At 41.3% G+C, this 15,916-nt stretch overlaps 1 protein-coding gene across 3 annotated transcripts in view; it reads right to left on the reverse strand.

The window, feature by feature from the left end:
• Nucleotides 1-15,916, reverse strand: part of dnmbp (dynamin binding protein) — a 67,266-nt gene that overhangs the window by 23,717 nt on the left and 27,633 nt on the right. For 2 of the 3 annotated variants that reach the window (XM_032573541.1, XM_032573542.1), the window contains one exon: nucleotides 10,225-12,447. In XM_032573541.1, coding sequence (XP_032429432.1) covers nucleotides 10,225-12,447 — 2,223 coding nt within the window. Of the gene's footprint in view, nucleotides 1-1,360; nucleotides 3,203-10,224; nucleotides 12,448-15,916 lie in introns of those variants that run through there. The other variant, XM_032573543.1, reaches the window with a different exon arrangement.

The following is a 15,916-nucleotide window of genomic DNA, read 5'->3' on the forward strand; positions in this document are numbered from 1 at the left end:
AGTATTGATGGAAAAGTGCTAGTTCCATTGGCAGATTATTTCACTTCACTCACATTTGGTTTTATCAAACCACAGCATCTTCTCTCACCAAGTTCAAGGACATTTTAGACAAACCTAGATGTTTTCTTTGGAAGAAAAATGCTTACGTCTTTCCGTCCTAGTGTATAACCCAGACATGAAGAGAAAAAAGGAAACTATTTTCACATCTTGTACATATTAAGTCCTTGTTGGAGCTCTTTCAGTGTTGCAGTTGAGCTCTTGGAGCATCAGATTGTATATAATTGGTGGCAGGTGCGAACTGAAGACTAAAAGCTGAATTAAAATACCAACAAAGTAGTAGCTTAAAGGTGCTTCTTTTTGTATTTTTAATACATTTACTTAAAACTTGAATAGTACCGGATGGCTGTTGAAGACTTGCTGACCACACTGGAAAGACACCAAAAAAGCAAAAATATGATGTTTGGCTTTTGCAAGAAGAAAAAGTCTTCAACAGAATGAAATGCTTAAATAAACTGAAGTAAAAATGCTTAAAGGATGCCCACAGTCCCAACTGTCTGGGACAGGAATATCAAGGGCAGCAGACGTTTGTGACAGCTGACTGCTTTATGTGTCACAATCTTCGGACTCTGAGTCACAGCCTAATGACAAACAATTCCCAGTAACTTTGGGTTAAAAGAGCCAAATTTAGCACCACATGTGTGTAAAATGGACACAATTTGCAATCCGCTGCTGTGTAGAGCTAGTTTTCAGGGAGTCTTTCTAAAAACTAAAGGTAATAAAATAAAAGAGTGACCATTCAGTCATGCAAAAACCGAACATAACAGGCTGTGTGTTAAGAGCGCACACAGTTATTCAGAGAACGACAGTAAGGAGGAAACTCACAGATGCAGAGAATGACAGAGAAAACAAAAACTGAGAACCCACCTAACCTGTTCTGTAGGTTCTTGCAAAATACCTGACAACTCACTTTCTACTGAGACAGACGATACTCTTTCTCTCTCACACACACATGTACACCCCCACCGTTTCTGAGCGCCTCTATGGTGAGCGTGGCTAGTCAGCACTCTGAAGCCCCCCGGCATTGATTAGAGGAGCACATCTGGAGGTCACCAATGACAAGACAGTGACTGCAAGGACTGTCAAACCTCACCTGTTCTGTTTTTCTTAGTTGGGAATCTTCATCTGACTTCTGTCTCAGAATTTCCCCTATAAATTTTCATCTTAAGGTTTACCTTATATGCTTTATAAAGGCATTAGACTTAAGTTATACAAATGACCTCATCCACATAAGTGCCCAACATGTTGTGCAAATAAAGGATGTGGATCACCTTCTCTCACATGACAACATCCTTGTGTTTACCTTGCTTTTGTCTCCTGGTGGTGGCGAACGGTGACTTTCGCAGGGAGCTTGGGGCCGTCTTCCTGTAGAAGCTGTTCCTGTCCAGTGACCCCACATATACAGGCTTCTGACTCTTTTTTGAGCCGTTGTTGCCAGCGCTTGATTTGCACCGCCTTTCCTGCTCGTCCTTGTGACAGTACATGATGGGATCCTCAAAAGATTGTATTTCTCCACGTGCAAGCTTCTCATTTTGCTGCTCAACCCATTTTTCGCAGTGTGTCCGGTGATCTTTTACAGGATATTCCTCATAATCAGGCTCCACAGATACTGAACGTAGATTTCTGAATCTGTTTTTGGCCCGATGGTGGGGATGCTCCTCTTCTCTGGATTCATACCGGTCTTCATATTTCTGGTCATAGTAGTTATTGTCCTCTCTTGTTTCGTATTCCCTTCGTTTGCTGTAACGTTCATCTCTCCTGTCATCTCCTGAATCCCTGGATCTGTAGTTGCGATCCCTCTCCCTGCATTCCCAGCGCTCCTCAACGTCAGAGTCATACTGGGCCCTTCGTTTACTTCTTTCGATTTCCTCTCCTCTCCGGTCGTATTCATCCTGGTGTTTGTAGTCATGATCCCGTCTTTCGTATCGATCCTCTGCATAGCGGTCAGAGCGACCGTTCCTAGATTTTTGTTCTTCGTAGTAACGGTCCTCCTCTCTGTGCCGGTAATGATCTTTTTCTCTGGAGCGATATCTGTCCTTGGAGTCATAATACTCCCGATGCCGGTCTTCACAATAATCTCTGTCCCACTGATTGTCTCTGTGGGCGTATTTGTCTTTACGATCATGGTAGTCTTCATATTGATTGTTGTACCTATCATCTTCTCTACGGTGTTTCCTTGTGTCATAATACTTTTCTCCCCTTTCTTCATACTGGTCTTTGTATTTCCTGTCATAATGATCCCTATCCCTGTTTCTGTCCCTGTAATTGTACTCTTCAGAGTCTCTCTGTCTCCTGTGGTCGTACCGTTCAGAGTAATATTCATGTTCTCTATCCCAATCATCCCTTCCACCCCTGTCCTCCATTTGTCCATAACCTTCATGAGTCCTCATGTCATTACTGTCCCTTTCTTGAGGAAAGTTGTTCTGGAGGTTGTACTCATCCTCCGGGCCTTGGTAAAAACAATTCTTTCCCTTCCATTCAGAAATCCTCAAGTCCAGGTGACCATCTTCTGACCGAGGGTGGTAGTAAACATCGTGGCCCAGAGGCCCCTGCTGGTGGAAGACATCAGCTTGTCCGACTTGGGCCGGCCATGGAGCTTGAACATGTCCTGGAGGCAGTGTAGGCACACCAACTGGAACCATCATCCCACCAGGTACTGGCATATGTCCAGGTGGAACAGGGCTTGCAACTAAAACTGGTCCCTGTGGCGGCCCAGGAGGAAGGACTCCATATCCAGGATAAACAACCTGTTGCTGCTGAAGCTGCAACTGATGTAGTTGCTGCAAGTGTTGCAAATGGGCCATCCGCTCCCTTTCTCTGGCCCAGTCGGCGTCCCCCAGCTCCTCCACACTCTTCCCTCTCCTCAATGGGACGCCAGCTGCTTGGTTCCAATCCCCTGGGCCAAACATGACCGGGTTCCCATAAACAGCTGGGCTCTTCATGGCTCTGCTTATTCAAAAATCAGCCAACCCAGGGCTGATGAGCTCCTCTTCAGTGCGGCTTGTTTTCTCTCTCCAAAATCCTGCATTCCATAACAAGGCGCCGTGGGAGACTCCACCTGCTGAGCATATTGTTTCTAACTCTCCCACTTGTTTTCCCGTGTCTCCTCTTCACTCGCCTCTGCCTGGCCCAATCACCTCCCAGCCCTCGGTGCAACTGAAACCTGCCCTCCCACATCTACCTCGGCGAATCAAGGAAGGAGGGAGTGAGTGTAGGGTTACTGAAGGAGGGGCCTACTGGGTTAATGATTCAGAGCAATCACATGGGACGAAGATTAGCCCAGCAGCCCCTCCCTAACTTGGACCTGTGTTTCCAAGAAAAGTTTGTGTCTGGAGTGTTTTTTTAATAGATTACAGGGACAAAACACTTGGCAGCATGAACAATTTTGCATATTTTCTTTGCTTTTCTGTTTCTGTTATCCTCAGCAGCTCATGTATCCAGCCCTTATCTTTGACTCAATCTCTGCAGTTCGACTTTGCCCTTCAAGTCGGAGCGAGGCAATCATTTACAGAGAAATGTATCCATATGATTTTTCTTGAAATACATATTTGGGACTGTAATCTAACTCTGGCTGGACTGAGGGAAGTAGAAAACTACCAAAATAACAATTTAAAGAGCATGTAATATAATCAGGGAGAGGCAATTAGTGTAGAGAGGAGGTTTTTGAGAGAACACAGCCTGATTAAGACGGCGCCGCCAGTGAAAAAGTAGCTGCTGGCATGTACAATGAACTATTGTAGGAGACTGTCCTTACTTTCAGAGAGACACAATCTTTTAGTGTGAGAAAAACTCGATCCTATTCATAAGGGTAGAGTATAATATAACCTGCCCCCCTCCCTCCACTTTAACGCTGGCTGAAAGAAGGAGAAATACAAAGAACACGCTAAAAGACACAAATAGATAAATTCACACCAACCCTCATAAACATATGCATTTAGTGTCAATTAGTAATGAAATCAAGCAGCCTTAAATATAATTAGGTTGATTTTAAACAAAATGAGTCTTTAAGGTTGTATCTATCATCGAATATATATACAATACCACTTAGAAATACTAATAGATCAATTTACAGAATCTAAAGAAGCAAAAAAATTATTTAGCAAAAGTGAGGATGCATGCACATATTCAATTTTAAAATGACTACAAATACAGCGTCCTTCAAAAGTATGCAAATCCCTTGATCTTGAACAATATGTTGCAAATATATCATCATCGCAGTATCTGTGTGTGCAATATTCATATTGCAAAGGCCTGTTTGCAGTGCAATAATGGTTGGCTAATAGATACCAAGTGTTTTGAACTTCTTAGGTAATAATTAGCTGGAGTCTCAGCAAATGCTTACACCGGATACAAACGACACCGCCCAAAATGCTAAAGGTCAGAGTGATGAAAGCACAGATGAGAAAGAGAGGAAAGAAGAAGAAAATAGGCATATATCGCAACTAATATCTCAATTTTTGTTCAATCCTCGAGAAAGAAAGCCTTGAGTTTCAATTCTGGCCCACCACAGCTTTTATGTGGCCCTCAAGACTCCAGGTGCCAAATTATATCAACCAATCCACCCAATTTTCTGAGATTGTGGAAATTCACGTAAAATCAACACAATCCCACATTTTTTCTCACTAATGCAAAACTGCAAATTTTCCACAAAAAAAGGTAAAAAACATCAAAAACATTGGGTTTAACTGACCACTAACTCCCTCCCTCCTGTAGGTGGTAGTATTTTGAACTTTTGCAGCAACGCAGTCTAAACCTTGTTTGATGTCAAGTTCTTAGTTCGTCTGTGGTCAATGTGACGATTAACGTCATACATAAACGTAAATATTGCAAAATTCCTTTAAAATATTTCTAAATTAGCTAGCTCCACAAAATTTGTGATCTTATTGCAAGAAATGAACAAAGTGAAAAGATGTTTAATTTTAAGAACTACTTATGAACTGCAAAGACAGCTATTTATTAATATCTTAACAGTTTGTTAATGGGTTTTATCAATACATTCTGGCACGGTCGGCCCTCTAAGAACATTCATGAATTTGATTTGGCCCAAAAGGAAAATGAGTTTGACACCGCTGCACTGCAGTGAAATTATTGGCTAATAAGGCATCTTACAAATTATTTTTGTTTGTAACAAAAAATAGATTAAGCAATACTATCCTATAAATTACATTAACCTTTGTTATGGCAGAATGTGCAAAACTAGATACAGACAACTGGAAAGCACATTGTTCTCTTTTTAAATAAACCTGCCTAATTATCAGTGTGCAGCATCTCAGCTTTCAGCAGCACAACGAGACCGAAACTCTGTGCTTGTGTTCACCTTTCAGCCGTAGGAATGTCAAACACAACATTCCTTTCATGTGGCTGTGTTTGCTTATACACCTGAGGTTTTTCAGGAACTGGTCAACACACATCTGTTGGAAAAAATAAAAAACAAAGCCGTGGCGTGGATAAGGTAAAACACCTGACTGTTGAAAAGCTGCAAAAGTGGAAAACTCATGAGACAAACCTGAAAATGAAACAGAGCTGTAAGCTTGGGAGGATGATTTATTACTGTAACTGGTTAACAGAGTTTCAGAGGTGGTAAGAAAAAGAAAGCAACCTGTGCTAAAGCGCAAATGCCAAAAAAAAACAAATGCAAAGCACGTTCTAAACTGGAACGTCAACTGTAATACAGCCAAAAAGAAGTGAATGGCAATAATAAGTGATTATGTTAAAGAAGATCCACTTGCAGAGATGAACTTTCTGCCACTTTACAATTAAAAATCTAAACTTTTGGATACATTATACCTAAGGGCTAACAGGTCACACTAATAAAGTTCTTTTGGTTTGGATGGCATTAGTGAGGAAAAAAGACTTGAAGTTGGTTGTTTCTAGTATCAATGAGAGGCGTTAAAAATGTTTAAAAGGAAACTATTTGCATGGAGGTATGTCAGTCATTCACTCAGGTTGCTACTTAAAGACTTCAGTAGAAAACAGGAGGGCCATAATGATGCGTTCACACCAAACATGTGTGAACGCACGTCTGGTTTACATTCAAAGTCCATGTGGAGGCGCGTTGAGGGCCGTTGAGGCACGTTTTGAGCGCTTGGCGCGGCGCGATTTGAACCGTTTTGACCGTTTGACGCTTCAAGAGAGGAAAACAACGGCTAGAGTGATTTTGACGCGCCTCCACATAGACTTTGAACATAAACCAGATGTGCCTGACGCGTGAAGCGCTAGCTGTAGAACAAAATGTCCAGCGTCTGCATTCAAAGTGCACACGCATCGAACTTGAAGCGTGTGAAAAATTTTTTCCAAACTTATTTGTGCTTTAACATGAGGTACAAGGTGAAGGCAGTGTAATAGTTATAATCATCTGACACATTTTTAACGCGCATAATGTGTTTGGTGTGAACGTACCATAAGAGTGCAGCAAAGATTGATTGCTTTATCCTTTTGAGCTTTCAAATTCGGTCTCTGCTAGATGTGGAAATGTTAACAGTCTTGTGAAAACCTCAACGTTAAGGTGGTGCATTGTCTCTAGAAAAACCAGGAAAAGTATTTCAAATTCTGTTAATTATTCTTCAGCATAAATACAAATCAGCTAAATTTTGTTTTGGAAGGCCAAAACCTGAGTTCTCAGCACAGTTCTTGTTACAAAGTGCTATCTAATCTAAGCTTATATTTTCAAATATAAGTTTAGGAAGTAGTTCTGAGTTGTTTCCCGGCTGTGATGACAAAGTCGGGTATTAAATTTATGATTCCTTTTTGAAATGGTGATGCAAATTATTCATCTCCATGGACTTTATGAAATATCACACCCTGCTATCTCACAGACTAGTAAGTTGACTTTTTTTTCTTCATTTCAAATGAAGAAAATGCCACTTGTCTTTTGACCACTGTGCGCTACTCACACTTAGAAAGAAGTCAAAACAGCTTAGAGGATGTCGGTACCTCCCCTTGTACCTGTTCTCCTTCTCACTCAGAGGAGTAGCCATCATTGTGATGAAGCAACTGGTCAATTGATTTGATTAATTTGTGAACATTCAACTCTAGACATTACCCTCTTACAGAAGCGCTGAAAAAGCCTCCAACACTTAAAAGTTTTTATGTGGTAGTGTTACATGTACTTAGTAAGTAAAATGTGACTTTTAGCCGGGAACGACGCTAGCTAGATTCTTTTAAGACACAGTTTAAGACTATTCAAACATTTATTTTCTTTGTCAAAACAAAAACTGTGGAATTAAGCTTCACATAGACCAGTCAAACCTAGACTGAATTATTTAGCACCAATTAGAGATTCCTTAAAACAGTTTGAAACCTATTAAATCTTTATTTGTTGAAACAAAAAGATTAAATGTTTCACAGAAAATTGGCTAATTATCTAATCTCTCATTCTTGTGAACCCAACACTGTATTATCTTCTCATCTTGTCAGTTGGACGCATCATTATGCGGCAACAAAACTTTGATTGCCGCACCTCTGTCCCCATATTTATGGTTGTACTACTTGACCTACAAAACAAAATATCGCCAATAACACAACTATTCTGTTTGGCAGATGTGTTGATTTCATTCAAATAAAGTTTGCTAAACTGAGTAAAATGTTAGCAAATGTTAAAAATGAATTTAATATTTCGCTGCTCTTTGTGAACAAAGCTGTTATGTTCCAAACTACACAATCAAACTCAAAGTGTGGCACCTTTTTCAGTCCGTTTGAGGACTTTGATCTGCAGAGCTCTCTGCAGGCAGGGCCCAGTGTTTAAGTTACTCTCTGCTCTATAACAATAAGCTTCCATTGTGTCTCAGACGTCACATATAAAAGAAACACACCCAGCTGAGGCACGGAAAAACACTCCCACTGAAAGTGAATTTGTGCTGAGGTATTTTGGACGCAGTATAACAAGTTTCTCCAACAAAGATCCAGTGAGGATTGTTGATGCGTACACATCTGTGATCACAAAAAATTAAACAAAGCAAAGTCTGTTATCTCTGCCACTCTGTAGATCCTCAGCTTGTGTCTCACTTTTACAATTAACATTTCAAACACTTCACAAATCGCAGATCTTGACAAAATCTTTACCACATTTCCACATCAAGCAGGGGTACAAAAATATAAAAGAAGACAGGAGACTTCATGTTTGTAAAAAAGGGTGTGCAGATTTTTGTAGCGAGATAAATGAATGTAATCTGTGGTATGTGAATGACTGATCCTTAAAGGCACCTGTAGCAAACGTGACCAGTTCCTGCCTGTAACGTAATCTTTTTCCTTAATCCCAGCGTTGGTGAGCAAGCCTGGGAGGACAGAAATACTGTTTTCTAATCCAAGTTGTTTCCTTGCTACTACAGCAAATAAAATAAAACTTTGTTGTTGGGATGAAAATAATACACAACAGAAGCTGAGATTCTACATTTTCTGCATAAAAACCAAAACAATTCAGTTTAGACCAGAGATCTGCAACCTTTCCTGTCCAAAGAACCATTTTGTCCCTCTGTCCAGTCAAATAAAACTATTTTAGAGATGGAAATATTTCATTGCCTTTTGAAAAATTACAACTTACCTTTTATGCAAAATATCTAGCACCATGGGGAATCTGTTGTCATTTTTTAGAGCAACACCATTTTATTTCTATTTTTAGGTTTTAGAATAAACATAAAACATTAAAGTTTGTTGATATTTATGGAAAATTGTGTTTAAAAAAATCCTAATTTGACAAGAAAACTTGATTTAAAAAAACTGCTGTTGATTTTAGTACCATTCTGTTGTGAAAATTTAATCCAATTATTCCATAAAACAAATTTAGAGACTCCCAAAAACCTGTATTTGGTCCCTGTGAGAGACACAGTCTTTCTTAAAATGTAAAGGTTTATTTTTCCTTCCCCGTAACAACTGTGTATTGTAAACAACAGACAGGTCTTGGGGGTATTTTTGGGAAACAAATAGCCTTTTTGTGACTGTGTTTGTATCAGAGAGGAAACCTGGTAAGCACCAGTGTCTCATTTTCAGATTCTTCCTTTATTAAGTTTTTACTTGAGTATCCGTGAAGCCACCGGCAGGCAGTGAGGAATACCATGGAGAAAATCTAATTTCATTGTCAGCCAAACATTTCTTCTGCTGCTTAAATGACCAATGGAGTAATCCCATCTGTCAAATGAAAACCACAGGGATACGTCTACATCTGAGTACATGTAGAGCGTAATTTTGCCCAAGTTTTGCAAGAAAAAACAGCTTTGGGCAGGTTGTTAAAATTTGGGTGGCTTTTCACATAATTTGGCGGGTTTTTAGAAAATGTTCAGAGGAAAATTATTTCTAAGTCGTTCTCATTGTGTAGCAGAGAAGAATAAAACTAAGAATAAAATAAAATACTGTTATTGCACTTGTCAGCTAATTCAGTTTGAAATCTGCAGAATCTGTTGGACGTGACACGATCACTGATAAGTCATTGGTTAATCAAGTGTCACTATGTAGAGTGAAGTTGCCCCCTCGCCTTCTTTAAATCAAACAAAATTGGTGTCAAACGTTTGTGCTGCGTTTGTGCAGCAAAACTTTTCGTTTGTGCCGCTATCATTTTAAAGATATTTAGAAATATTTCTAGAGGTCATGAAAGGTCAACCAGCCTCCCACCTTTTTCAAATCAAACAAAATTGGTGTCAATCAACTCGACTATGTTTGTGTTGGTTTGTGCAGCAAAAAGTTTTGGTTTGTGTTGCTTTGGTTTAGAAGATATTAATCAATGTTTAAAGCTCATTTAGATTTTTTTAAAAGTTGGGGGTCAGGGGGGGGCTGGATGGCCTTTTGTCCTTTAAACTTTCATTGTTATCTTCAAAGCCAAAGCAGCACAGACAAAACTTTTTGTAGCACAAATGTAACACAAACGTTTGACACCAATTTTATCTGATTTGAAGAAGGTGGGAAGGGGCGGCAACTTCACTCAGGTCACTATGTAGTAGTACTGTAAAACAAAAATCCTGGGTTTTTAGGAGTTGGGGAGGTTTTCTGTTGTTTTGTGCTGGGAACTGTCAGCCAGATCTGGCAACCCTGAGGTTACCATGCTATTTGCTAGTTCTCATGGCTGGATGGTATATCGCTAATCAATAGTTTTCTGTAACAGAAGTATGTGTGATTTATTTTAGGTGAGTAAATAGGTCCTGATGTTTCTGTGATTCTTAAACCAACGTTCGGTCTTACCTTGTAGATGCTGCTGCTCCAAGGCCAGTGTCTCCAGTGTGTAGTTACAGAACTCCAGATTCTCTAAGGTCTGCATGCGTGCCGTCTCCTCTTCCTCCTCCTCCAACATCGCTCTGAGCTCCTCCGCAGTCCGAGCATATTCCTCCATCTCCTGCTCCACTTCCTGGAGCCGCAGCAGCACTTGGTACTGTTCCTCCTCCTCCCTCTGTCTCTCAGTTTCTGCCTCCATCTCCCTGTTCAGGTCTGGGTCTGTATCCTGCAGGGTTTCGTGTTCGTGGGTGGCCGTGGGGTCGCCTAACTCAGTGTGAATCTCGACTGCGTCGTTGGTGGTGGTTTTCTCAAGGTTGTAGAAGCTGGGGCTGTTTGTTCTTTCCGTGTCGGCTGGATAAGAGGCGTTTTGTCTTGGTGAGCGAGCAGGGGGGCGCGGAGCAGGACGAGTTGGTCTGTACACAGTGGGGGGTGGCGGGCGCTGGACTCGAGGGCGAGGAGGCGGTGGGCGAAGGGTTCTGCGTCTCTCCAACGAGGAGTTGTTGGAATGCGAAAGGTTGGAGACGGGGGAATGCGAGGAACCTCGGATGATGTCGTTTTCGTTGCTGTAGCCCAGAATGGAAAAGTGCCGGGAAACTTGGGATTGCTGGTTCAGGTCAGCCGAGGGCGAAGGGTCCCTAAAAGCAGCAGAGCTCACATTGGTTTCACTGTAAGAAGAGGTCAAGCTTTTCTCAAACTCAAAAAGCTGCTGGGACAGCTTGGCTTCTAGGTCACTGGCTGATGTTGCCAGGGCTTCTGAAGTGATGGATGTCGGGAGTGTCCCATTAGGGCCTCGTGTTTTATTTTGGTAATGAGAATGTGCAACAGCACTATGTGTCATGTCAGCATCACTCATACTGGCATGGCGAGTTAGTCTTTGTTGTTTATTACCTTCTATGATGGTATTTAATGTGTGGGAAATACTGGAGGATCTGTTATTTGTGGTGGAAATTTCTGCTGGTGGTCTTTGGAGATACGTCTTGTCTTTTGACCAACCAGGCGCACAGTTATTAAGGCTCTGAGTTCGTTTAGGTTGTAATGTTCGACGGTTTTTGTTAGTATAGTTGGGTTGGTTTCCATTGGACTTTGGGCTAACCTGAAGCCCAGAGCGATGTGGAGGTAGGCTTGGCCGAGGAGGTAGTCTAGGCCTCGCTGGAGGAGTAGATCTGGGTCTCTCAGATGGCCTGTTAGGTGGGGGGGCAGGTCTATGCGGCTGCAACTCAGGTCTTCTGTTCATTTCATTCTGCTCTATGGTTCTAGCTTGACCCGTAGCTGTGCTATATTCATGCATTAAGCTTTGTTCTTGGGTATTCTCAAAGTAGTCCAAGTCCCAGACGGTATGGTCCTCATACACCCTTGATTCAGGCACATTTTCAGACCCATTGGGACTTGTGTGGTTGGAGTTTTCATCATTGTCTTTCTCTTCTTCAGCATGTTTTTCCTCCGCAGTTTTCTGCTCATTTCCTTCCATTTTGATGAAACGATGAGGAAAGATTCCCCGCTGCCCTCGCAGTTCCCCCTCCAGCCAACCGTCTTCCAAAGTGCTCACAATACGAATGCGATCTCCTACGTTGAAGTCCAACTCGCCTGGCTCTATGGCCCGAAACTCATACAGCCCAACTCCACAGAGACCCTCCTCTTCTTCCTCCTCATGCTCTTCCTCTATGATAGCTTCCTGCGGTTGTTCTTCTTCTTGATCTAGAAAAACTTCCCCTTCTTCCATAACTTCCTCTTCAGTCCCCTCTCCAGCATCATAAGCATCCTTGTAGATTAACTCCTGACTGTCTTCATTTAAATACTGGCCATCATCTGGGACTTGAGGAGACCGTAGAGGGCCCAGGAGTTCAACAAAACCCTCTGGGAATATGCCCCTTTGGCCCTCTAACTCCCCCTGAAACCAGCCCGGCTCAGGAAGTCCTGTGATGATGATCAAGTCGCCTTCGCGGAAGTCCAGCTCTTCGTTGAGCTGTGCATGTAGGCTCATAAGAGCCCTGGCCTGGCCTAGTGCGTAGGGTGGGAGCTCTAGAGCCTGCGCCTGAGCCGAGCGCTCAGACAGCTGCCTCGATCGACCAGAGAGGTTCAGCTCCTTGACACATGACACAGGGAAGAGACCACGGAGACCCCAAGCATTACTGCCTCGTTGCCAGGAATCCCCGAGGTTCAGGGACCCTCTCGTCTCTCCCACTACAACATCACCTAGAGAAACACAGAGAGTAGAGGGAATTAAATGAATATCAATGCAAATGAATTAATCAAGAAATCTCTCCCATAATAAAGTGCCTTCCAAAAACTTTTTGTATACCATTATGTTTTTCACACTTAGTCACAACAAACTCTGGCTGTGGTCACACTGCAGCCTGAAGTGACCCAAATACAATTTATTTGCCTTTGTACAACCTACACCTGATCTTTTAAGGACAGTCTGAACAACACAAATCAGACTTTTACAAATGCAAGCCTGGCTACTAGCCGACACGTATCTGATCTTTGTGGCCTGAATCTGTACAATATGGTCGCATTCATCTGACCTGATGCTCTACAAATGTCACTATTCTGCATTCTGATACGAGCAAGCAGGAAGAAAAACAACAATCATGGCAGACTATAATGAGGATTAAGTTGTTAATGTGATGGTTCCTGTCGAACAACAACCTTAAATTCGCAAAATACCCTCCACCAGTAGCATCCATGCTTACTTCTGCAAACACTGAGCACCCTCGCTACATGTGACCTTATTGTGTACCCTTCTGTACATGTGAGACACTTCTACGTCATTTGCAGTTCACACAGGAGTTCACATACAAGTCACATAAACTTGGAAATGTGAACAACCACGCAAAACATTTGGATTTTACTAAAAATCTGAATTGAGCAAAATTTTGGAGATTTTTGACTATCCAAAATCTGAATTTTGGAGATTCAAAATCTGAATTGAATCTCCAAAAAAAATTTGAATTTTTTGGAGATTTCAGTTTTCAAAGTTTATTTCCAAATAAAATCTAAGCAGTGTGATGAGCATTTGTCCTGCATATTTTAGATGTTCCAAAATACCTTATTCAAAATATTGCATGACCTCCTCTGTATGCCACCAAGTGAATAAATCACCCACTCAGGTGCTTGGCAGAAGGGAAACACCCAAAACATGCAAGGTGGACATTGCAAAGAGTTAGGCTTTATGTTGCTTTGGGAGTATTTGCTGGAACAACTCATCCACACAGACACTCCAATTAGAGAGTGAGGACAAACACAAGAGGACAGTTACCTTGAATTTACTACTGAAGCACGGTCCAAAGTCTTTGGAGTTTGTCCAGTTTGTCCTTTGGAGTATAATCTGTCTCAACAGTCTGCGAATTAATATGGACTGCCTGATCTCTGACTATTTCTCTGTTTTCTGTTTGATTCTGCCTGGTAGCTGAAATAAACAAACAGCCTCTAGATCTATAAAGTAATTCAAGATTAAACTTAAATTCAACTGAAAAATAACAGTAGGAAGGCTGGCCTATTAGTATAAACAAACACTGTTACCAAGGCAACCCTGCTGAACTAAACTTAGCTTCAACTGAAAAATAACAGCAGGAAAGCTCACCAATTAACACACGCAATACCAGAGAAAGGTCATTTAACATTTCTACCTTTGGAGTCCAGAGACGGGTCGACTGACCTGAAGGATTTTAGCTACAGGCGCTTTTGTTCTGTAAATAAGGCCATTACCCTGGTAATTACCCTGGTAATTACCCTGGTAATTACCCTGGTAATGGCCTCAACGCATCTCACAGTTGCACAATTGTTCCTTAGACTTAGACTTAGACTTAGACTGACTTTATTATCATTTTGCATGCACAGGGTGTATACAGAACGAAATTTCGTTGCATACGGCTCAGGACAATGTTTGAGGTTCCAATGTTGTGAGGTTACTCCAGAATAAAATAAAATACAGTATAAAATATAAATATAAATCTAAATATAAAATATAAAGTGCAGGAATGACAGTAAAATAGAAGTTATTTAGCTCTGTACATGTGCAAGGTATAAAGTGGAGACCAGTTTTTGAGTGCAGTCCAGTTAAGAGTTCAGCAGTCTGATGGCAAGTGGGAAAAAGCTGTTTTGGAACCTGGTGGACCTGCACCGGATGCTGCGGAACCTCTTTCCAGAGGGCAGCAGGGAGAACAGTCCATGGTGGGGGTGTGAGGGATCACTGATGATGTTTCGGCCTCGGGACACTCATCCTCCATCGATGGTTGACCTGACACTTCGCCCTTTTGCCTGAGCTGGGTGTGGAAGGTTGTTGCCGAAGCAGTTTCTCCTTGTGTGCCTTCTTCTCACTCACATGAGAGTTACCCAACTCTTTTGCAAGCTCAACCAGGAAGTCCACCCGTCTCTCCTGCACCCCAATGCATGCCTGATAAAGCACATGTGCATTCAGTGCTGCCATGTCAATCATGTTTGCCAGGTTTGCTGACCAGCTGTCACATAGTGATGGAACCTTGGTCACCCCCCGCAAGATTATGACTGAAATAAATGCCATTAGTTCTTGTGAACTAATTAGGTGAAGCAGTCACCTATTTATCCTCCACAGCACAAAAGGCTGCATGCAAATTTGCATGTGCAAAGTCTCCCAGATTTCTTTTGCTTACACTTTTTGCATGATTTTTTTGAGGTGGATCAACACAATTAATTTGGTTAGTTTATTTCTAAACTGTCATTTTAAACCCACTTAGCTTTATTTAAAAGAAAAACATTACTAATTTCTTTTAGAAAAACCTTTGCATATTTCTTGAAACAGATTGTATGTTTTGCAAACTCTATGTACATTTGGCAAAATGACCTGGATAATGCAGCACAACATCATGGATCAGCTGCAAAAGGTCACATCTCTCCAAAAACACTTCATGTATGCTTCAAAACTAGACTGAAGAGCATTACCTACAGGAGAGTCTACTGTAGAGCTGCCTCCATCATAGATCGCACCCACCCCCAACATGGACTATTCACACTCCTACCTTCTGGCCCGACGGTCAACGGCCACATTTTCAATTGAAGAAGGGATGCTAATTTGAACCATCAGAGTCGTCAGTTTGGACTCAGGGTCTTTTGACCCTCTTTCGGGACGTCAGGGGAGAGGTCGAAAACCCTGGTAATACCAACTTTCAACAAGATTTATAAATCAATAGTTTTAGTTTTTATCTTTTACTTTTTCATATTGTTTACATCGATTTATTATAAATTTTCTTTCCCACTCTCTTTTTCCACAATACAAAAGAAAATAAATGTTTGACTAAAAAAGCAAAATTAACTTCAAAATGTATAGATATTGAAAAAAGTTCTATAGATTATCATATATGGCACGTGTGTCAAACTCAAGGCCCGAGGGCCAAATCTGGCCCACATAGCTTTTTATGTGGCCCTCTAGACTCCAAATCATAGCAATGGGCCCCTCCAGTTTTAACAAATAACCGCAAAATTCACACAAAAATCAACAGATCCCCTCATGTTTTCTGAGTTTATCAACATGTTTTCTGAGTTTATCAACATGTTTTCTGAGTTTATCAACATTTTTCTGAGTTTATCAACATGTTTTCTGAGTTTATCAACATGTTTTCTGAGTTTATCAACATGTTTTCTGAGTTTATCAACATTTTTCTGAGTTTATCAACATGTTTTCTGA

This window comes from Xiphophorus hellerii, chromosome 10, assembly GCF_003331165.1.
Source record: "Xiphophorus hellerii strain 12219 chromosome 10, Xiphophorus_hellerii-4.1, whole genome shotgun sequence".
Taxonomy (NCBI): domain Eukaryota; kingdom Metazoa; phylum Chordata; class Actinopteri; order Cyprinodontiformes; family Poeciliidae; genus Xiphophorus; species Xiphophorus hellerii.